General features: G+C 46.2%; 1 protein-coding gene across 2 annotated transcripts in view; it reads right to left on the minus strand.

Annotated features, from left to right (window-relative positions):
• Positions 1-229: 229 nt before the first annotated feature.
• The window catches only part of LOC139759162 (uncharacterized), a 29,638-nt gene continuing 8,517 nt past the window's right edge, over positions 230-21,350 (minus strand). For both annotated transcript variants that reach the window (XM_071681205.1, XM_071681204.1), the window contains exons 2-6: positions 10,904-11,124; positions 7,656-7,771; positions 5,753-5,909; positions 3,731-3,902; positions 230-3,125 (exon numbers count right to left, since the gene is read on the minus strand). In XM_071681205.1, coding sequence (XP_071537306.1) covers positions 2,545-3,125; positions 3,731-3,902; positions 5,753-5,909; positions 7,656-7,771; positions 10,904-11,119 — 1,242 coding nt within the window. In that variant the 5' untranslated portion in view covers positions 11,120-11,124 and the 3' untranslated portion in view covers positions 230-2,544. The remainder of the gene's footprint in view (positions 3,126-3,730; positions 3,903-5,752; positions 5,910-7,655; positions 7,772-10,903; positions 11,125-21,350) is intronic.

Below are 21,350 nucleotides of genomic sequence, written 5' to 3' on the forward strand. Positions count from 1 at the left end.
AGAGAGAGAGAGAGAGAGAGAGAGAGAGAGAGTACCCTCCTTAATATGAAAAATTCAAATATCAAACATGGGTGAAAAAAAATCAAAAATTTACACGAATTTTTTTTTGTTGTCCAAGTCACCAGATGAAATTGGAAAAAAATAAACCCCACCTTATCACCAGATCCTCTGAGGCTTGGGGTGTGGAGGGTTAAGGGAGGGCAGGGTATATCAAAGTGAGTCTCCTCTCTATGTATCACAATGATTTATTTGTTCAAATATTATAGTATATTACATATGTACAAAAATCACTCTTATATGAAACTTTTTTTTTGTTTTGTTCTTGTTGTTGAGTTACATAACACATAGTCTCCATGACCGGTGGACGTGACGATACACAGTGTTACAATGTGACAACAGGGCTGCGTTGACGAGCCTTGGTAACACCAAACCATAGGGGCGAGATTCGTCTTTTATTTTTTTTTTTAGGTACATTCAAGAGTCTCGCCCTTATCGTTCGTGGCCTCGGGTCATAACACAGCAGTCGGAAGCATGGACACACAATAACAAAAGTCTTGATGATGATGATGACAATAATAATAATAATAATAATAATAATAATAATAATAATGATAATAATAATAATAATTCGACATTGGTGTTTATTAGTTGTTCGTAACGAGCCGAATTTTTTTCTTATCTTTTTAAGGGAAACTCAAAAAGGATCGTTCACGGAATGGCGTTGCACACGACTCCAACTCCTCCTCCAACCTCACTCTTGGCCACCACCCCTCCTCCTCCTCCTCCTCCTCTCCCACACCACGCCATACACGTTGCTGGGCGTCCTGCACGTTGCTGGGGGGTCGTGCACGTTGCTGGGGGGTCGTGCACGTTGCTGGGGGGGTCGTGCACGTTGCTGGGGGGTCGTGCACGTTGCTGGGGGATCGTGCACGTTGCTGGGGGGTCGTGCACGTTGCTGGGGGATCGTGCACGTTGCTGGGGGGTCGTGCACGTTGCTGGGGGGATCGTGCACGTTGCTGGGGGGATCGTGCACGTTGCAAAGGGCGAGTCAGGTTCTGCAGTCTCGAACTACGTGCAAATTCTGGTCACAGCCACGCCACCACGTACGTGCAGATCTGAACCTCTGCCACGTGTCGCCCAACACGTTGACGACTCCTTGAACTCGGCCGGCCACGTGCAGCTCCTTGCACACGTGCACGGCGTGAACTTCGACACCCGGTCTGCACATCCAACACGTGTTCCTCCCTAAGTTTGGCACCTGCGTTGCTTCTTGAACTTTGGCACGACGGATGCAGTAGCCGCTCACACACACCACGTGCTCCCCACGTGGCGAGGAACCTCCACACACATACACACACACACGTACGTACGCACACACACTTGGTTTATTAGCTGCAAATGTACCACACAGTGTTCACGGGCGAACGGTACACTACCCAGGTACTTAACGGTGCTAGGTACTCCACCCAGGTACTTCTACAAGTGAACGTTACACTACCCAGGTACTTCACTGTATACGGTACACTAGCCAGGTACTTTACGGGTGAACGGTACACTACCCAGGTACTTCACAGTCAACGGTACACTTCAGGGTGAGCGGTACATTCCTTGGGGGGGTGGGTTCTGTCTGCCTTCATGGGTGAACGGTACTACATTCACCCCCCAAGGTACTTTGACGGTGCATTGTTCTCCAGGAGGTATAACTTATTAGAACATTCTAAATTAAATATCTTTGGCGTTCATAATGATACTGTCAGAGGTGTCCTTGAGGGGAGAAAGAAAAAAAAATATATATATATATATTTATATAGACTTGGGTGAGATTTTCTTTTTTTAGAAAAAAAGGTGTTCTTCTTAGGGAAGGGGGAGGGTCATATGTTTCTACGCTAACGTTTTCTGACGACAAGAGACAGATGGTGGCACTAACGTTCCCCCTCTCCCTCTCTCTCTCTCTCTCTCTCACTGGCCACTCACTCTGTAGGCCCCTATCCCAGTCCTCCCCAGGCCCAGGCACTCTCTCTCTCTCTCTCTCTCTCGAGAGTTCCTCTCCCGGGCCTTCACCGGCACCTTGTCCCGACACTGTGAGGGCGCAGCGCCCCCCCCCCCTCTCCCTCTCTCTCTTTCTCTCCCTCTCTCTCTCACCTCACCCTCCCAACACCACTTGCTGGGAGGCGGGGCGATCCTCCACAAGCTAGGTCCTGCTGGCGGGGAGGTGTCTTTTGGACCGTCCTCTGATCCAGCATGTTACTTGGGCCATCCTCCGGTCCACACAAGAGACCCCCAATCACTTGGGCCATCCTCTGGTCCACACAAGAGGCCCCCCAGACACTAGGGCCATCCTCTGGTCCACACAAGAAGGCCCCCAGATACTTGGGCCATCCTTTGGTCCACACAAGAAGGCCCCCGGTCACTCAGGCCATCCTTTGGTCCAGACGAGAGATGCCGGGCCGCACCGGTGCTGGTCATGCACCGGGCCACCACTCACCACAAGTCTGACACATCATCACTCAGGGGCGTGGGTGCGGCGGGAGGCGTGGGGAGGCATCACACGTCCTTGTCCATGGGCGGGCGAGGTTCCGGTCGGTGTGGCTCGGGCCGGGCCAGCTCATGGCGCGGCAGGTCACGGGGCAGGTCGCGGGAGATGTCGGGTCGGATGGCCTCAGGTCGGGAGATCTCTGGCCGCCCCAGGTCGTGGACGAGGGGGGCGGGAGCCAGGAGCCCGGCGGTGGTGACGTCGGTGAGGGTGACGGGCGGGAAGCCAGCGGCCAGGGACTTGCTGTAGGAGTACGAGAGGAGGCTCTCGCTCACGCTGGGCGGGATGTAGGGGTAGGAGGCGTGGGGGAAGAGCGGCCGGGAGTAGGGCGACCCCTCTAGGTGAAGCCCCCGCGCCATGCCCCCACCCATCATCTTCCCCGCGCCGCCACTCAAACCGCCCAGGCCGCCCGCGCTCCCGCCGCCCACCCCGCCCGACGTGGCCATGTCGGCTAGGGACCATATGCGGGGCTTGGGGTGGGCGACGTCGGTGGGCGGCACCCCTGGCGAGCCGGCGCCCGTACCGCCCGCGCCCGCGCTGGACCGTCCGCCCTCCACCTCCTTCTTGTCCTTCTCGCCGTCACTGAAGAGGACTGTGGGAGAGACGCTTCCAGTTAGCCCCACAGCTGCAACCTACACCACAGTTAAGAGTCCTTAAGCCTGGTAGAGATCTCTCTTAACCCGTGGCCACAATGGCATGACCCTTGAGAACGACGGTCGTACCGCCGTGCTCAAGGGTCGTACCGTCGTGCTCAAGGGTCGTACCCTTGTGCCCAGTGAGCTACGAGACTTTGAAAAATAAGGACCCCTTAGGGATGGCCTCGATGTGGTCCCCATCAGGAGAGAACTTTACACCATACAAGTCAGAGAGCTGTCTGGCACGCCCAAGACTTACACATTGGAGAGGTGGCCTAACGCCCTCACTGGAGTGGCTTCCTTAAATGCTTATGTATCGATCTAGGGCTGCCCACAGGAGGGACTTTTGGGAGTACCTTAATCCTAAAAACCCTTAAGCACGACGGTACGACTCCTGGGTGAATGATGGCTTGGCCTTAGCCTTGAGCCCTTTTAAGAGCCGGATCACAAGCCAGGCCACAGTAAGTACTGAGGGTCGTGCCGTCGTGCTCAAGGGTTTGAGAAAGGGCTAAGCCTCCTGTGGGACGATCGACGGTTAAGACGAGAGTCAACAGCAACTTACTATCTTTGTCATCCTTCTTGTCATCGTCATCCTTATCGTCTTTATCATCGATCTTCTCGTCGTCCTTATCGTCATCATCGTCTTCGTCGTCGTCCGTCTTGCTCCGAGGCTCCCACGTCATCTTGTTCTCCTTCTTCAGCCGCCGACGTGCGTTAGCGAACCACGTCGACACCTGTGGGTGGGACGACGTGATAAGCCGGGGATTAGGCGAGGCAAGGGGGCGTGGCGGATCAGAAGCCGTACGAGTGCCACGCCCCATACATCATCACACCTCCTACCCTCCCTTAACACCCCCATACATCACACCTACAGATACTCCCCCTTCCATAACACCCCATACATCACACCTACAGATACTCCCCTTCCCATTACACCCCCATACATCACACCTACAGCCACTCCCCTTCCCTTAACACCTCATACATCACACCTACAGCCACTACCCTTCCCTTAAAATCCCATACATCACACCTACAGCCACTACCCCACCCTCAACACCCCATACTTCACACCTACAGCCAACTCTCCTTCCCCAGGACCCCCATACATCACACCTACAGCCAACTCCCCCTTCCTCCACATCCCATACATCATCACACCTCGCCCCATACATAACAAACTCCCCACAGGTTCACTGGAACGACCCCTTCACAGACTAGGATTTTTACAAGAGGCAATTTACCCAGGTTACTGGTCTCGTCCCACACTACACCCACCACCATTACCCATCATAGCAAGCATCACCTTACAAAACTGTGACAAACATAACCATCACTGTGGCTACCATCATCACTACCATACTACCCGCCACTTCCGACACCCATCACCAACTGCCAACCACCACTTTCACCAACCACTACTACCACCATCGCCAACAACCACCACTTTTCCAACAGCCAGCCAAAACCATCCGTACCATTGCCGCCTGTTACAGCCACCATCATCCAAGCACAACCACCATCGGTCAACACCAATCGTCGCCTACCACCATCACAGGCTAGCACCATCACCACTGACCCACCAACACTACCACATCAGCCTTACTACCAACACTAAGGGCCATTACTACAACCAACCATCTCAAACCTGCTACCAAAATCACCAGCAACCACCACCAGGCACTATAAAGCAACCAGCACCTCAACCATCAATCAAACTGCAGAGGAAATCACCAACCACAATCACCTTCACCCTAACGCAATTCCACCACATCTCACCACACCACGAGCCACCTAATCCTCTACCACAGGCACCAACCAGTACAACCATATGGCAACCAGCACTACCAACACTACCAGCTAACCTATTACCATAACTACAACCACACATCGCTACCATTACCATCACCAATACAAACCACGACCACAATCACCAATTACATCATCCACCACAAGCATGGAACCACCACCAACCACCATTCCCGTCACCAGCTACCACAAAGCCACCCCTCCTACCATCCCATCCAGATGGCTGGTCACCACAAACACCATCTCCACCTATCGCATCCGACGTAACAAGCCAGAACCATCCACCACCAGCCTGCGAAATCACCCTTAGTGACTTCACCAGCCACACAGTCACCACCCCAGCACAAGTCAAACCAACTGAAATCACCAGTCAGTCAATACCGCCACCATCAATGGTCGACTTGAGCACCACTAACACCTTAAATCACCACTTAAACCACCACCACCACCACCATCGGCCGACGCTACCAGTCAACCAACCACAACCATCAGTGCTACACGACCCCACTAACTACCACGTAACCTCCTCTGTGTCACCCTCGCCACCACCCACTCGCTGTGACCCGCCCCCTACGGACGCTGCAGGGGTATCAACACCAACACCCTCCTCCACCCTCCTCACCATCATCCCCCAGAGAGAGAGAGAGAGAGAGAGAGAGAGAGAGAGAGAGAGAGAGAGAGAGAGAGAGAGAGAGAGAGAGAGATCCCAGGGTCACTTCGATCTCCCCGAGTGCCACGTCCCCAGCAGGAGGAAGGTGGGTGGGTGGGTGCTCACCTGTGTGAGGGTCATCTTGGTGATGATGGCCAGCATGATCTTCTCGCCCTTGGTGGGGTACGGGTTCTTCTTGTGCTCGTTCAGCCACGCCTTCAGCGTCGCCGTCGCCTCCCGGGTGGCGTTCTTCCTGCGGGCCGCGTCCAGACCCATGCCGTACCTGTAGGAGGAAGAGCACAGGGGCGGGGTCAGAGATCGCGGCGCGGCTCCTGATGCATCAAGCAGCGACGTAAAAACATGAAATATCGGGGGACAGCACATACGTATCCCAAAAAATTTACGTCTTCGTAAATACAAAAACAACAACAAAATATATTTTTGAATAAATAAAACCCTTAACACCCGTACTGTAAAACATTAATCCCTTTTTAATATAACATTCCCAGAGAAACTAACTCGTTCAATAAAAATACCCCTTAAAAACCTAACATTCTTGATACTTTCCAAGAAATAAAACATGCACATTTTCCCCCATATATACAGTACTGTTAACTTCTTTTTAAACAATTCTTGACAGATTATCCTTTAAGGTAATCCTGATTATAAAGTAATCCGAAAAAAAAATAACCCATTGATAAAACATAACTAGAAATCAATACTTATTCATTTATAATTATTCCCGCCCTCAGAATATTTCTACAGTTACGTATTTCCAAACACCAATCCGTGAAGATAAGATACTCTCCAGAGATAACAGCTGTTGATAACGTACGCTGAGAGACTTTAATCCTGTGGATTAAACCTTCCTTAAAACTGACTGTGTTCGCAAGATACCTCGCCCTAAAACTGACTGTGTTCGCAAGATACCTCGCCCTAAAACTGACTGTGTTCGCAAGATACCTCGCCCTAAAACTGACTGTGTTCGCAAGATACCTCGCCCTAAAACTGACTGTGTTCGCAAGATACCTCACCCTAAAACTGACTGTGTTCACAAGATACCCCACCCTAAAACTGACCATGATGATAATCTATTCTGTAACATAAATTCCTGTTTTGACTGATCTTCTGGGATTTGCATAGCGCTAGAACCTAAATAATGTATTCAGAACCTTTGAGCATGAAACACACACACACACACACACACACACGTGGAATAATTCACTTTCAACTCTTGTTAAAATATCCCAAAGCACTTAATAGAATTCTGCCAAATCAACACTTCTGACGAAAATCATCTTAAGATATTCGTCAAAAACTGATAATTACGATAACATAATCCCATAAACTTATAAAATCTTCCCCTAAAGTAATCCTACTTATAAAATAATCCCATAAACTTATAAAATCTTCCCCTAAAATAATCCTACTTACAAAATATTCCAATCAAACTATTTCTCGTAGGCCAAATATTCTCCCAAATTAATTCCAGTCGAAAAATCCTCCTAAAGATTACTCCTGACGACAAAATATTCCCCAAGACGAATTCCTGTCATGGGAATATTCCCCTAAAACTAATCCTAAGGGTAAAAAATATTCCTCAAACCTAAACTTCACCGATTAAAATCTTCCTAAGATTAAATCCAGCCGAAAAGATATACGCGAAAGTAATGAAGAAATAAACCCCAGAATTAATCCCGCTCATAAAATAAATCCTACAACTGATTTTTCTCGCTAAAATATTCCCGGAATCAACCCTTTTGGCATAATAATCCCCCCAAACAAATCCAAATGAAGCCAATCCCTTAAAAAAAAGGAGGGGGAGAGATCCTTAAAAATCTATGTTCTCAGACGACGCTGAATACAGGCAAAACACGTTAGGATATCAATGACAAAAACTGGAAAATCAGAACTAATCATTAAGGTAATTAAATCAGGTTTTCATTACAATGTGACCCGTGTACTGAGCACTCACGCTAACAAGACTTAAATATAATAGGGGGAGATTGTAAGAGGTTTTAAACCTTACCCTGCAAAGGGATAGGAGGCCAGGGCTGTGTCGTAGGGGTAGTAGACGGATGGGTAGGGCCAAGTAGGAGCCATCGGAGACGCTGCCAGGGAATCCTTCAGCTCAAGTCCTGTCGCCTGTGGGAGGGAACAGAGAACGGGATGGTTAGGTAAGTGGGAGGGGGACGACCCGGTGTGTGGTGGCTGCTGGATGCGGCACAACGGCGAGCCTTACAAGCCCTGTTGGTTCCAACGGCACGAAACGGGAGCGGTGTGCTACGTAGGTGGTGAACGATTGATTAACATGACTCCAGGACCGCTTTCAGGGAATGGTCCGGGTGTTAACCCCCCCCCACCACGCCTTCAGGACGCTTTTACCAGCGGGTAATGTAGTTTCAAAGCTGCGCTACACTGAGCAGCAGGGACAAGACTTGATTCCTTTGTAGCGGGAGGTTCTCCGACGAGAGACTGTGCTCGTGTTTCGTCCAGCGACGATGATACAGTCCCCTTCGTCAGGCCCCTCCGTCACGGGCACCCTTTTCCCCCTCTTGGTCTAACCACCTCACGCAGGCGGAGCTCCGCTAACACTGTAGGTAGTGACTTGTATATGTACTAAATCATGCTGAAGGTGTGCAATCAGAATCCTTGAAACTCTTCTTCTAAACTTTAACTTTCTCGTACAGTTCCACTCCCCTCCATCTTTCTGGTCGCCGATACGGATTTCGCTGCGCTGCGCAGCGTCTACCGTTAATGTTCTCTCCTGTGTGACTCTTCGTTGTAACCATCGATATCTCCAAAGGCATATGACAGGGTGTGGAATACCAAAAGTCTTTGCTTTCTCAAACTCATTTCCCTTCAGCTTCTCAGCCTCTCTCTTGTGTTTTCTGACGCACAGATTCCTCTCTCTGGCCGTCCCATCGAAGTGGCGTTCCCCAGGGTTCTGTCTTATCTCCGACTCTGTTTCCTCTTCCCGTAAATGATCTTATCCTCTTCTATTTCCAACCCTACTGATACTTAATTCTGACGATTCCACACTTCACGTACGTTAGCTTAATTTCCCATCCATCCACCCCTTTCTAATACTCTCTCTCTCGTACTGATCAAAATTCCTTGCGGTCTTGTGCAGGGTCATAAGTTGGGAAAGCAGTAATCTTATCAAATCTTACAGTACTTAAACGCAATGTCTCCTTATATCTCCATCAAAAAAGCATTTGCTTAATTACATCACAATTCAACCCTGTAATAACAGAGATATATTTGGCATGGCCATATCCTCCACTCTCTCATGGAAACCCCGCACAATTAACATCCCAAATTCTACTTCCCACAAACCGAGAGTACTGTACAAATACCATACTCAATTTTCATGCGAGGAGCTAATTCATATCTGCAGGGATTGATTCGCCCAAGTGTGAAGTACTCCTGACACATGTGAGGTGGTTCATCCACCGCCTCTCTGTTCACCAGAGTGGAAGCACAAGTCTTCCACTCTCATGAACTCTCCTGGCATCACCTCTCTTCAACCCTCCCTTTCGGTACGCCGCGATGTCGCTTCTCTCTCTCTCTCTCTCTCTCTTCTATATATAGTATTATCTTGGTTGCTGTTCTCGTGAGGTGTCTGCATGTGTCCCTCACCCACCAGGTCTGGACCCGCGGGTACGCGTTTGGCTGCTGGTTCCCTCACTTTCTGTGTGGTGGCTGACCACTCGAAGATGTGCCGTTATCTCATCTCCCTCTTTCCTCGAAGGGATAAGCTTTGGAATTCTCTTCCCTCTTGTGTCGTTCCCTTCGCATATAACCTTTCTTTAACGCCCGGGTCTTAAAACACACCAGTGGAGGCCGGGCAAATTTCTCTCCTTATCTTGAACTTTTCTCTACCGCCCGAGAAGGCCATTCACTTGGGCATATGTTTTGCCACAGCTGTGAACGAGGGCACGACCCTTGGGTGCGACCCTCCATACGACACTTCACGGTCGGGGGTCGGAGGTCAGGTCACCATCATCGGCAGAGGTCGTACCGTCGTGGCCAGAGGTGGGGGGGGGGGGTGTGTTAACCAGACGGGAGCGTGTGAGTGAACAGGAACATTATAACATTATGTAATGAGTAAAATGATGCTTGTAAACAATGTGGTAGGTTCTGTGTGTGTGTGTGTGTGTGTGTGTGTGTGTGTATGGGGGGGGGGAGACCATCACCCTATCAGAAAGAGGTCCTGGTATAATAATAATAATAATAATAATAATAATAATAATAATAATAATAATAATAATAATCATAACAATAATAATAATAATAACAATAACAATAACAATTATAACAAATGGTCATAATATCAAGAATATTGATAATTACAATGATGATAATAATGATATTGATAATAATGATATTGATAATGATAATAAATGATAATGATGATAGTAATAATGTTAATAATGATCTATACTGTAGACATAACCTTAGGAAAATGAACACCTTCATGTGTAAGAATATGTACGTCATGTGTGAGGGATGATCACTAGTCACTGGAAAAATGAAACGTACCACGCAGGGAATGAACGCTAACTTATGGAAATACTTGTATCATGTAGAGAATGAACACTAAATTAGGGAAATACATGTACCGTGTAGAGAATGAACACTAACTTATGGAAATACTTGTAACATGTAGAATATGAACACTAAAAACTGGAATATGGGGAGCGTAACTTGCGACAAAGCGTTACATTTTGAGTGAACACTATGGGGGTAAGGGGGGAGGATGGGGTGAAAAAGGGCTTGGGAGGTAAGGGAGTCTAAGGGGAGGCAGGGGGAATGAAGGGGGTAAAGGAGGCTAGGGGGAGGGCAAAGGGAGGTATGAAAATGTAAAGGAGGGCAAGGGGAGGCAAGGAGGGTAAGGGGAGGTAAGGAAGGGTAGGGGAGGTAGGGATGGTAAGGGGAGGTAAGGATGGTAAGGGGAGGTAAGGATGGTAAGGGGAGGTAAGGAAGGTAAGGGGAGGTATGGGAGGTAAGGGGAGGTAAGGAAGGTAAGGGGAGGTAAGGATGGTAAGGGGAGGTAAGGAAGGTAAGGGGAGGTAAGGAAGGTAAGGGGAGGTATGGAAGGTAAGGGGAGGTAAGGAAGGTAAGGGGAGGTAAGGAGGGTAGAAGACAAAGGGGACGTAAAGGGAGGCTACGTAAATGGGGTGTGGGGTAGAGTAAGGGAAGGTGAGGAGGATAAGGGGAGGGTGAGGGGAGGGTAAGGGGAGGGTAAGGGGAGGCTAAGGGGGAGAGACTCACCGTGGGCGAGTAGAAGGCGGACTGCTCCCCACCGAGCGTGGGCAGGGGGTAAGGCGTGGGCTGGTCCGGGTAGGCAGCCGGGGAGTACATGACGGCCAGGTGGGCGTGGGGCAGCGTGGGCGCGGGCGGGGCGTGGGTGGGTGCGTGGGCGGCTGCTGAGACCGTGGGCGCAGTGGGCGTGGGGCTCAGCTGGCTGCCGCTTGCCAAGGGGGTCATCCAATCTGGGGAGGAGAGAGAGAGAGGCCTTGTGAGAGAGAGAGAGAGAGAGAGAGAGAGAGAGAGAGAGAGAGAGAGAGAGAGAGAGACGCCCTTGGGGCACACCGGTGTGGCCCTTCAGCCTGAAGGTACGACCTTTGGATACGAAGCCCTGACCTTTGACCTGACCCTTGCAGGTCAAAGGCCAGGCCGTCATGCTCGCACGAGGGTCGTACCGTCGCGCTCGAGGGTGGTACCGTCGTGCTCGAGGGTCGTACCGTCGTGCCCAAGGGTCGTACCGTCGTGCTCGAGGATCGTACCGTCGTGCTCGAGGGTCGTACCATCGTGCTCAAGGGTCGTACCGTCGTGCCCAAGGATCGTACCGTCGTGTTCGAAGGTCGCACCGTCGTGGTCTAGGGTCGTACCGTCGTGCTCGAGGGTCGTACCGTCGTGCTCGAGAGTCGTACCGTCATGCTCGAAGGGTCGTACCGTCGTGCTCAAGGATCGTACCGTCGTGCTCGAGGGTCGTACCGTCGTGCTCGAGGGTCGTACCATCGTGCTCGAGGGTCGTACCGTCGTGCTAGATGGTCGTACCGTCGTGCCCGAGGGTCGTACCGTCGTGCTAGATGGTCGTACCGTCGTGCTCAAGGATCGTACCGTCGTGCTCGAGGGTCGTACCGTCGTGCCCGAGGGTCGTACCGTCGTGCTCGAATGGTCGTACCGTCGTGCTCGAGGGTCGTACCGTCGTGCTCGAGGGTCGTACCGTCGTGCTCAAGGGTCGTACCGTCGTGCTCGAGGGTCGTATCATTTATCCAGAATCATCATATAAATAACTGGCATCTTTAGAGGATAATTATCATTTATCCAGGATCCTAAATCATTACAGTGTTAACTGTTGGGTCAAAACCTTCAGCAGCAACTCAAGTGTTACTTCGTCGCAACTCAAGAGGGTTACACACACTCCAACGCGACTCAAAAATGCTACTCCGTCGCAATTCGACCGTTACTCACTCCGACGCAACTCAAACGTCACTCCGTCGCAACTCAAGTATTACTCAACTCGTTGCAACTCAAGTATCACTCAAATCGTCGCAACTCAAAGCATTACTCAACTCGTCGCAACTCAAAGCATTACTCAACTCGTCGCAACTCAAAGCATTACTCAACTCCTCGCAACTCAAGTATTACTCAACTCGTCGCAACTCAAGCATCACTCAACTCGTCGCAACTCAAATGTTCCTCACCCACACGCAACTCAAGGCGTCCAGCCTTACAAGGTCGGTATACAACACAACTTATAAACCCATCCATCACGTGCATTTCCGGACGCTAAGACAGCTTCTGTCAAATCACTTGACGGCAAAACAAAGCTGCCAAGAAACAAGCAAACAACCAAAGAGCATTTCCAAGACGCCTGGAGACGGCAAAATAAAGCTGTCAAAACGCTCAGGCGTAATAAAAAGTCGCTTCAAACACTCAAAACGTTTTAAACGCATAAGTCACTTTAAAAGCTTAAAACGCTTTAAATGCTTAAAACACCTCAAACGCATAAAACACTCTAAACGCTTAAAACGCTTTAAACACTTTAAACGCTCAAAACATCTTAAACGCATAAAACACTTTAAACGTTTAAAACGCTTTAAGCGCATAAAACACTTTAAACGCATAAAACACTCTAAACGCTTAAAACGCTTTAAACACATAAAGCAATTTAAAAGCTTAAAACGCTTTAAACACTTTAAACGCTTAAAACACCTTAAACACTTTAAACGTTTAAAACGCTTAAAGCTGTCAAGAAACTTCGGTCGTAAAGTACATTTCTCAGATATTCGAGTCGTACGGCGTAACGGTCAACACGACTGGGTCGTACCGACGCCGTCAAAGCAGGTAACGACGTACAGTAAGGCGCGCTCTGAAGCTGTCAAGGAGAGAACAGAAACACAAACACCGGTGCCGTCAAGGCGCGCGGGCTGAGCAGGGCAGTTGCAGTCAAGAGCGTTAGATCGGCAAACAATGACGTCAAGACGCTTAAGCGGAAGTATGAAGCTGTCAAGAACACAAACACACACACACACACACAACACACACACACACACACAACTGCTGTCAAAGACATTTTGACGGCAGAACGGCTGTCAAGAATCTAGAAACACAAAATAAATAAATAAATATATATATATATATATATATATATATATATATATATATATATATATATATATGGGAGGGGCAAGACGAGTCTGTCAAGGAGCTAGGAATAACAAAGCGGTGTCAAGGTACTTGACAGGCAAGCCAAGACACTGTCAAGGAACTGTCGACGCAAAAAACTATTCTGTCAAGAAGCGAGCAACGCTCAGACAGCATCGTAAAGCGGTCAAACGCGATCGGATCGTACATGGCTCTGCGGCCAAGGGGGACGGGGTCGGGTTGTCAAATAAAGCTGTCAACACGCTGGACACGCAATATACATTTCGGCTACCAAGCCAAGAATGATTACCAGGTCTCTCTATAGAAGCATTAGAATTATATGTTAGAAAACTCACGACGCGATGGATTGATATGAGAAAGCTTAGAACGCCCTGGATTGATGTTAGAAAGCTTAGAACGCCCTGGACTGATATCAGAAAGCTTAGAACGCCCTGGATTGATATCAGAAAACTTAGGACGCGCTGGATTGATGTTAGAAAGCTTAGAACGCGCTGGAATGATATCAGAAAACTTAGAACGCCCTGGATTGATATTAGAAAGCTTAGAACGCAATGGATTGATATTAGAAAGCTTAGAACGCGCTGGATTGATATCAGGAAGTTTAGAACGCGCTGGATTGATATTAGAAAGCTTAGAACGCCCTGGATTGATGTTAGAAAGCTTAGAACGCCCTGGACTGATATCAGAAAGCTTAGAACGCGCTGGATTGATATCAGAAAACTTAGGACGCGCTGGATTGATATTAGAAAGCTTAGAACGCAATGGATTGATATTAGAAAGCTTAGAACGAGCTGGATTGATATTAGATAGCTTAGAACGCCCTGGATTGATATTAGAAAGCTTAGAACGCGCTGAACTGATATGAAAAAGCTTAGGACGCGCTGGATTGATATTAGAAAGCTTAGAACGCGCTGAATTTATAATAGAAAACTGAGAACGCGCTAAACTTGTCAGAAAGCTTTGAACCCATTAGAAAAGAGCAACATAAAGTTTCGAACGCACTAGATTAAAGTTACTAAAGCTTAGAGCACACTAGGTATATATAAGCAAGTTTGGGATTTTCTAGATACACTTTATAAAGCTTAAAGCGGACTAAATAACATATATATATATATATATATATATATATATATATATATATATATATATATATATATATATATATATAAATATATATATATATATACATATACATATATATATATATATATATATATATATATATATATATATATATATATATATATTATATATATATATATATATATATATATATATATATATATATATATATATATATATATATATATATATTGGTTAGAGAGCTTGGGTTGCGCTAAATAAATGCTAAGAAAGGTTTGGCACGTTCTAAACGAATATTAGAAACTTTAGAACGCACTCATATCTTTTAGAAAGTTTGGGACGCACTAAATAATTGTTAGCAAGCTTGAAACGCACTATATACTTTTCAGACAGCTTGGGAACGTTCAAAATATTGGTTGCAAGGTTTGGGATGCGCTAAATAACTGTTAGAAAGCTTGGAGCGCACTAAATGTAAGCTCAGAACGCACTAAGTAATTGATAGAAAGCTTGGGGCTAACTGAACACGGGTTAGAGGACTTGGGAAGAGCTTGATCGTCAATTCAAAGCTTGGGAAGAGCTTGATCGTCAATTCAAAGCTTGGGAAGAGCTTGATCGTCAATTCAAAGCTTGGGACCAGCTTGATAGTTAATTCAAAGGTCGGGACCAGCTTGATGGCAAATTCAAAGCTTAGGACGAGCTTGATCGTCAATTCAAAGCTTGGGACCAGCTTGATAGCAAATTCAAAGCTAGCTTGGGACGCGTTCGATAGATAATTCAAAGCTTGGGACGCGTTCGATAGATAATTCAAAGCTTGGGACGTAGTAGACTATCTCTGAAGAGGCGATGAACGCACGATCCGAACCTTTCTGAACGCTGCTGGCTCATAATGAGTTCATCGGAGAGGTAAGTGCGCTCAAAATAAAATCTACCAGCACACTACGGACCAACAGAATAAATCTACCAACACACTACGGACCACAGAAATAAATCTACCAACACACTACGGACCACAGAAATAAATCTACCAACACACTACGGACCACAGAAATAAATCTACCAACACACTATGGACCACCGCAATAAATCTAACAGCAAAATACAGACCACCGAAATAAATCTACCAACACCCTAAGGATCACCGAAATAAATCTACCAACACCCTAAGGACCACCGAAATAAATCTATCAGCACAGTACGGACCAACAAAATACATCTATCAGCACACTACGGACCACAGAAATAAATCTACCAGAGCACTACGGACCATCGAAATAAATCTCCCAGTACACTACGGACCACTGACATAAATCTATCAGCACACTACAGACCACAGAAATATATCTATCAGCACACTACAGACCACAGAAACATATCTATCAGCACACTACGGACCACAGAATATATTCATCAGCACCCTACGGACCAACAAAATAAATCTATCAGGACTCAACGGACCAGCAAAATAAATCTATCAGTTCACGACGGACCATCGGTGTCCATTTATCAGCATATCAAGGACCAATCTACCAGCACAATACAGACCAACAATATTAATCTACCAGCACAATACAGACCAACAGTATTAATCTACCAGCACAATACAGACCAACAATATTAATCTACCAGCACAATACACACCAACAGTATTAATCTACCAGCACAATACAGACCAACAATATTAATCTACCAGCACAATACAGACCAACAATATTAATCTACCAACACATAACAGACCAACAATATTAATCTACCAACACATAACAGACCAACAATATTAATCTACCAGCACAATACAGACCAACAATATCAATCTACCAGCACATAACAGACCAACAATATTAATCTACCAACACAATACGGACCAACAGTATTAATCTACCAGCACAATACAGACCAACAATATCAATCTACCAGCACAATACAGACCAACAGTATTAATCTACCAGCACAATACAGACCAACAATATTAATCTACCAACACATAACAGACCAACAATATTAATCTACCAACACATAACAGACCAACAATATTAATCTACCAGCACAATACAGACCAACAATATCAATCTACCAGCACATAACAGACCAACAATATTAATCTACCAGCACAATACGGACCAACAGATCAATTTCTACTAACGCCACGCATGGACGAATCGGAATGATTCTATCGACGCAGAGGGACGCAACAATATTACGACTGTCTTAAGACGCAACGTACGAGAGGCCCTGAGTAACTACCTCACTCTACCACGACGCAAAAAGGGACGACGCAACACGTAAGTCTCGAGGGGTCACTACTGAAGCAAGCATACATCAAGACGCCAGCGGCTTGCGTCTCCTCAACAGGGGAGTTTTGAAATCCCACTCACTCTCTCTCTCTCTCTCTCTCTCTCTCTCTCTCTCTCTCTCTCTCTCTCTCTCTCTCTCTCCCAACGGGTGATAAATAACGCATTTAATCTGGACTGTCCCTGAGAAAAAAAATTAAAAATCTTACAATCGATATACAATACGAAAAAATCAAAAATCAACTAATTTATGTTAATAAAAATCGAATTCAACCCATAAGGAAATTGTGAATACAAAAATCAATCCTATCCCATAAAAACAGATTTCAACCAAATAAAAAATAGACTAAAATTTCAAAAAATTATCTTCACCCATAAATCAAAAATCATCATTCTAAAAAAATTGAAACAATCTCTCGCGGAACCAGCAGGCCGGCCTGGCGCACCCCACGCAAGAAGAAATTGGGCCCTTGAGGGCCCCCCTTGAAATAAATTTGTGGCGGAATAAACTGTCGCATCTGGGCGAAGATCAGGCCCGTGGGGGAGGAGCCCTCTCTGGACACCCCATTAATCGCCACCGACCTTGCTGGCACCGACAGGGAACCAGCGACACACACTCACACTACTACCTTCTGGGATAATGTAATCGCACCTTAATTGTAATCCTCCCCCATCGGCTCGCCAGCTGTAAGGACGCAAGGCACGACTCACTCCCGCCCTCCACCACCCCACTCCCAAGCCGTTCCACTCGTACATCCCTCCGCTGTGGATTTCTTGGCCTGGATTAATTAACGAAATATACTATAAGGGAAGGGAAAGCGGTGGCGGCGCCCCTCTCCTCCTCCTCCTCTTCTGAGAACCCGAGAGTGTGTGGTGTTGAAGTCCATTTTGATGCCTGGCCTCCCCCCCCAGCAGGAGAGTGTGAAGATATAAGATACTGAGATCAAAATATAACACGCAACGAAACTGCTTAAGATATCAGAGGGGAGTTATCTTAAGAGGGAAGATATCAGAGGGGAGTTATCTTAAGAGGGAAGATATCAGAGGGGAGTTATCTTAAGAGGGAAGATATCAGAGGGGAGTTATCTTAAGAGGGAAGATATCAGAGGGGAGTTATCTTAAGAGGGAAGATATCAGAGGGGAGTTATCTTAAGAGGGAAGATATCAGAGGGGAGTTATCTTAAGAGGGAAGATATCAGAGGGGAGTTATCTTAAGAGGGAAGATATCAAAGGGGAGTTATCTTAAGAGGGAAGATATCAGAGGGGAGTTATCTTAAGAGGGAAGATATCAGAGGGGAGTTATCTTAAGAGGAAGATATCAGAGGGGAGTTATCTTAAGAGGGAAGATATCAGAGGGGAGTTATCTTAAGAGGGAAGATATCAGAGGGGAGTTATCTTAAGAGGAAGATATCAGAGGGGAGTTATCTTAAGAGGGAAGATATCAGAGGGGAGTTATCTTAAGAGGGAAGATATCAGAGGGGAGTTATCTTAAGAGGGAAGATATCAGAGGGGAGTTATCTTAAGAGGGAAGATATCAGAGGGGAGTTATCTTAAGAGGGAAGATATCAGAGGGGAGTTATCTTAAGAGGGAAGATATCAGAGGGGAGTTATCTTAAGAGGGAAGATATCAGAGGGGAGTTATCTTAAGAGGGAAGATATCAGAGGGGAGTTATCTTAAGAGGGAAGATATCAGAGGGGAGTTATCTTAAGAGGGAAGATATCAGAGGGGAGTTATCTTAAGAGGGAAGATATCAGAGGGGAGTTATCTTAAGAGGAAGATATCAGAGGGGAGTTATCTTAAGAGGGAAGATATCAGAGGGGAGTTATCTTAAGAGGGAAGATATCAGAGGGGAGTTATCTTAAGAGGGAAGATATCAGAGGGGAGTTATCTTAAGAGGGAAGATATCAGAGGGGAGTTATCTTAAGAGGGAAGATATCAGAGGGGAGTTATCTTAAGAGGGAAGATATCAGAGGGGAGTTATCTTAAGAGGGAAGATATCAGAGGGGAGTTATCTTAAGAGGGAAGATATCAGAGGGGAGTTATCTTAAGAGGGAAGATATCAGAGGGGAGTTATCTTAAGAGGGAAGATATCAGAGGGGAGTTATCTTAAGAGGGAAGATATCAGAGGGGAGTTATCTTAAGAGGAAGATATCAGAGGGGAGTTATCTTAAGAGGGAAGATATCAGAGGGGAGTTATCTTAAGAGGGAAGATATCAGAGGGGAGTTATCTTAAGAGGGAAGATATCAGAGGGGAGTTATCTTAAGAGGGAAGATATCAGAGGGGAGTTATCTTAAGAGGGAAGATATCAGAGGGGAGTTATCTTAAGAGGGAAGATATCAGAGGGGAGTTATCTTAAGAGGGAAGATATCAGAGGGGAGTTATCTTAAGAGGGAAGATATCAGAGGGGAGTTATCTTAAGAGGGAAGATATCAGAGGGGAGTTATCTTAAGAGGGAAGATATCAGAGGGGAGTTATCTTAAGAGGGAAGATATCAGAGGGGAGTTATCTTAAGAGGGAAGATATCAGAGGGGAGTTATCTTAAGAGGGAAGATATCAGAGGGGAGTTATCTTAAGAGGGAAGATATCAGAGGGGAGTTATCTTAAGAGGGAAGATATCAGAGGGGAGTTATCTTAAGAGGGAAGATATCAGAGGGGAGTTATCTTAAGAGGGAAGATATCAGAGGGGAGTTATCTTAAGAGGGAAGATATCAGAGGGGAGTTATCTTAAGAGGGAAGATATCAGAGGGGAGTTATCTTAAGAGGGAAGATATCAGAGGGGAGTTATCTTAAGAGGGAAGATATCAGAGGGGAGTTATCTTAAGAGGGAAGATATCAGAGGGGAGTTATCTTAAGAGGGAAGATATCAGAGGGGAGTTATCTTAAGAGGGAAGATATCAGAGGGGAGTTATCTTAAGAGGGAAGATATCAGAGGGGAGTTATCTTAAGAGGGAAGATATCAGAGGGGAGTTATCTTAAGAGGGAAGATATCAGAGGGGAGTTATCTTAAGAGGGAAGATATCAGAGGGGAGTTATCTTAAGAGGGAAGATATCAGAGGGGAGTTATCTTAAGAGGGAAGATATCAGAGGGGAGTTATCTTAAGAGGGAAGATATCAGAGGGGAGTTATCTTAAGAGGGAAGATATCAGAGGGGAGTTATCTTAAGAGGGAAGATATCAGAGGGGAGTTATCTTAAGAGGGAAGATATCAGAGGGGAGTTATCTTAAGAGGGAAGATATCAGAGGGGAGTTATCTTAAGAGGGAAGATATCAGAGGGGAGTTATCTTAAGAGGGAAGATATCAGAGGGGAGTTATCTTAAGAGGGAAGATATCAGAGGGGAGTTATCTTAAGAGGGAAGATATCAGAGGGGAGTTATCTTAAGAGGGAAGATATCAGAGGGGAGTTATCTTAAGAGGGAAGATATCAGAGGGGAGTTATCTTAAGAGGGAAGATATCAGAGGGGAGTTATCTTAAGAGGAAGATATCAGAGGGGAGTTATCTTAAGAGGGAAGATATCAGAGGGGAGTTATCTTAAGAGGGAAGATATCAGAGGGGAGTTATCTTAAGAGGGAAGATATCAGAGGGGAGTTATCTTAAGAGGGAAGATATCAGAGGGGAGTTATCTTAAGAGGGAAGATATCAGAGGGGAGTTATCTTAAGAGGAAGATATCAGAGGGGAGTTATCTTAAGAGGGAAGATATCAGAGGGGAGTTATCTTAAGAGGGAAGATATCAGAGGGGAGTTATCTTAAGAGGGAAGATATCAGAGGGGAGTTATCTTAAGAGGGAAGATATCAGAGGGGAGTTATCTCTACTAGTATCACATCTATGGAGGTTAATCTGTGTTAATTACTGTATCTCTGTGGAGGGGGTTAACATGGGTTAAATACCTGTACAACAGAACACTGCTAATATTAACTTGTTTGGGGCATTAACATCTACAGGGGGCCCCCTGCCATGTGCATGTTACGAAACCTTCCGAGGAATTAACATATATGAGATTTAACGTCGTGTACTCAACGCATTTACATTATAACATCATGCTTTAACTTGGGTAAACAAGTGAAAGTTATTAACACCTGCGTGATCTAACAATTTAAAAAAAATTTCAATACAGACGCTTAACATATTAGATCTTAAGCACATACAATGGTTACTTTCAATACCCTATTCCACCAGCAGAGGTTAATATGTGTGTGTGTGTGTGTGTGTGTGTGTGTGTGTGTGTGTGTGTGTGTGTGTGTGTGTGTGTGTGTGTGTGTGCTGTAACATCTGCGATTTGACTTGTCAAATTCTCAGTAAATACGCTGCTTAAACATGTTAAACTTATAACAACCACGGCGATTAACATAAGAAGCACCAAGCAGTGTTATCTCAAAAAAAATCACAAGAGCTCACGGAGTGGACACACTACAACGAACATTAACACACAACCACAGAATTTAACACGTGCTGCTGGCAAAACATCTGCGTCGGCTACCGCCAGGGGGCAAAATTTAACGTACGATTTTATAAAAATGCGCAATGAAATGACGCTATACCGTCGCACACACGAAGCAAGGACTCCACCGCCACGGCTCAATCCTCTCAAACAGTCATAGATCCCTTAGAATAATGGCAGGATTACATATATCAACACTATATAAGGATAATCGCAAGGTTATATATCATATA

The sequence above is a fragment of the Panulirus ornatus genome, chromosome 32 (genome assembly GCF_036320965.1).
Source record: "Panulirus ornatus isolate Po-2019 chromosome 32, ASM3632096v1, whole genome shotgun sequence".
In the NCBI taxonomy this organism is placed as follows: domain Eukaryota; kingdom Metazoa; phylum Arthropoda; class Malacostraca; order Decapoda; family Palinuridae; genus Panulirus; species Panulirus ornatus.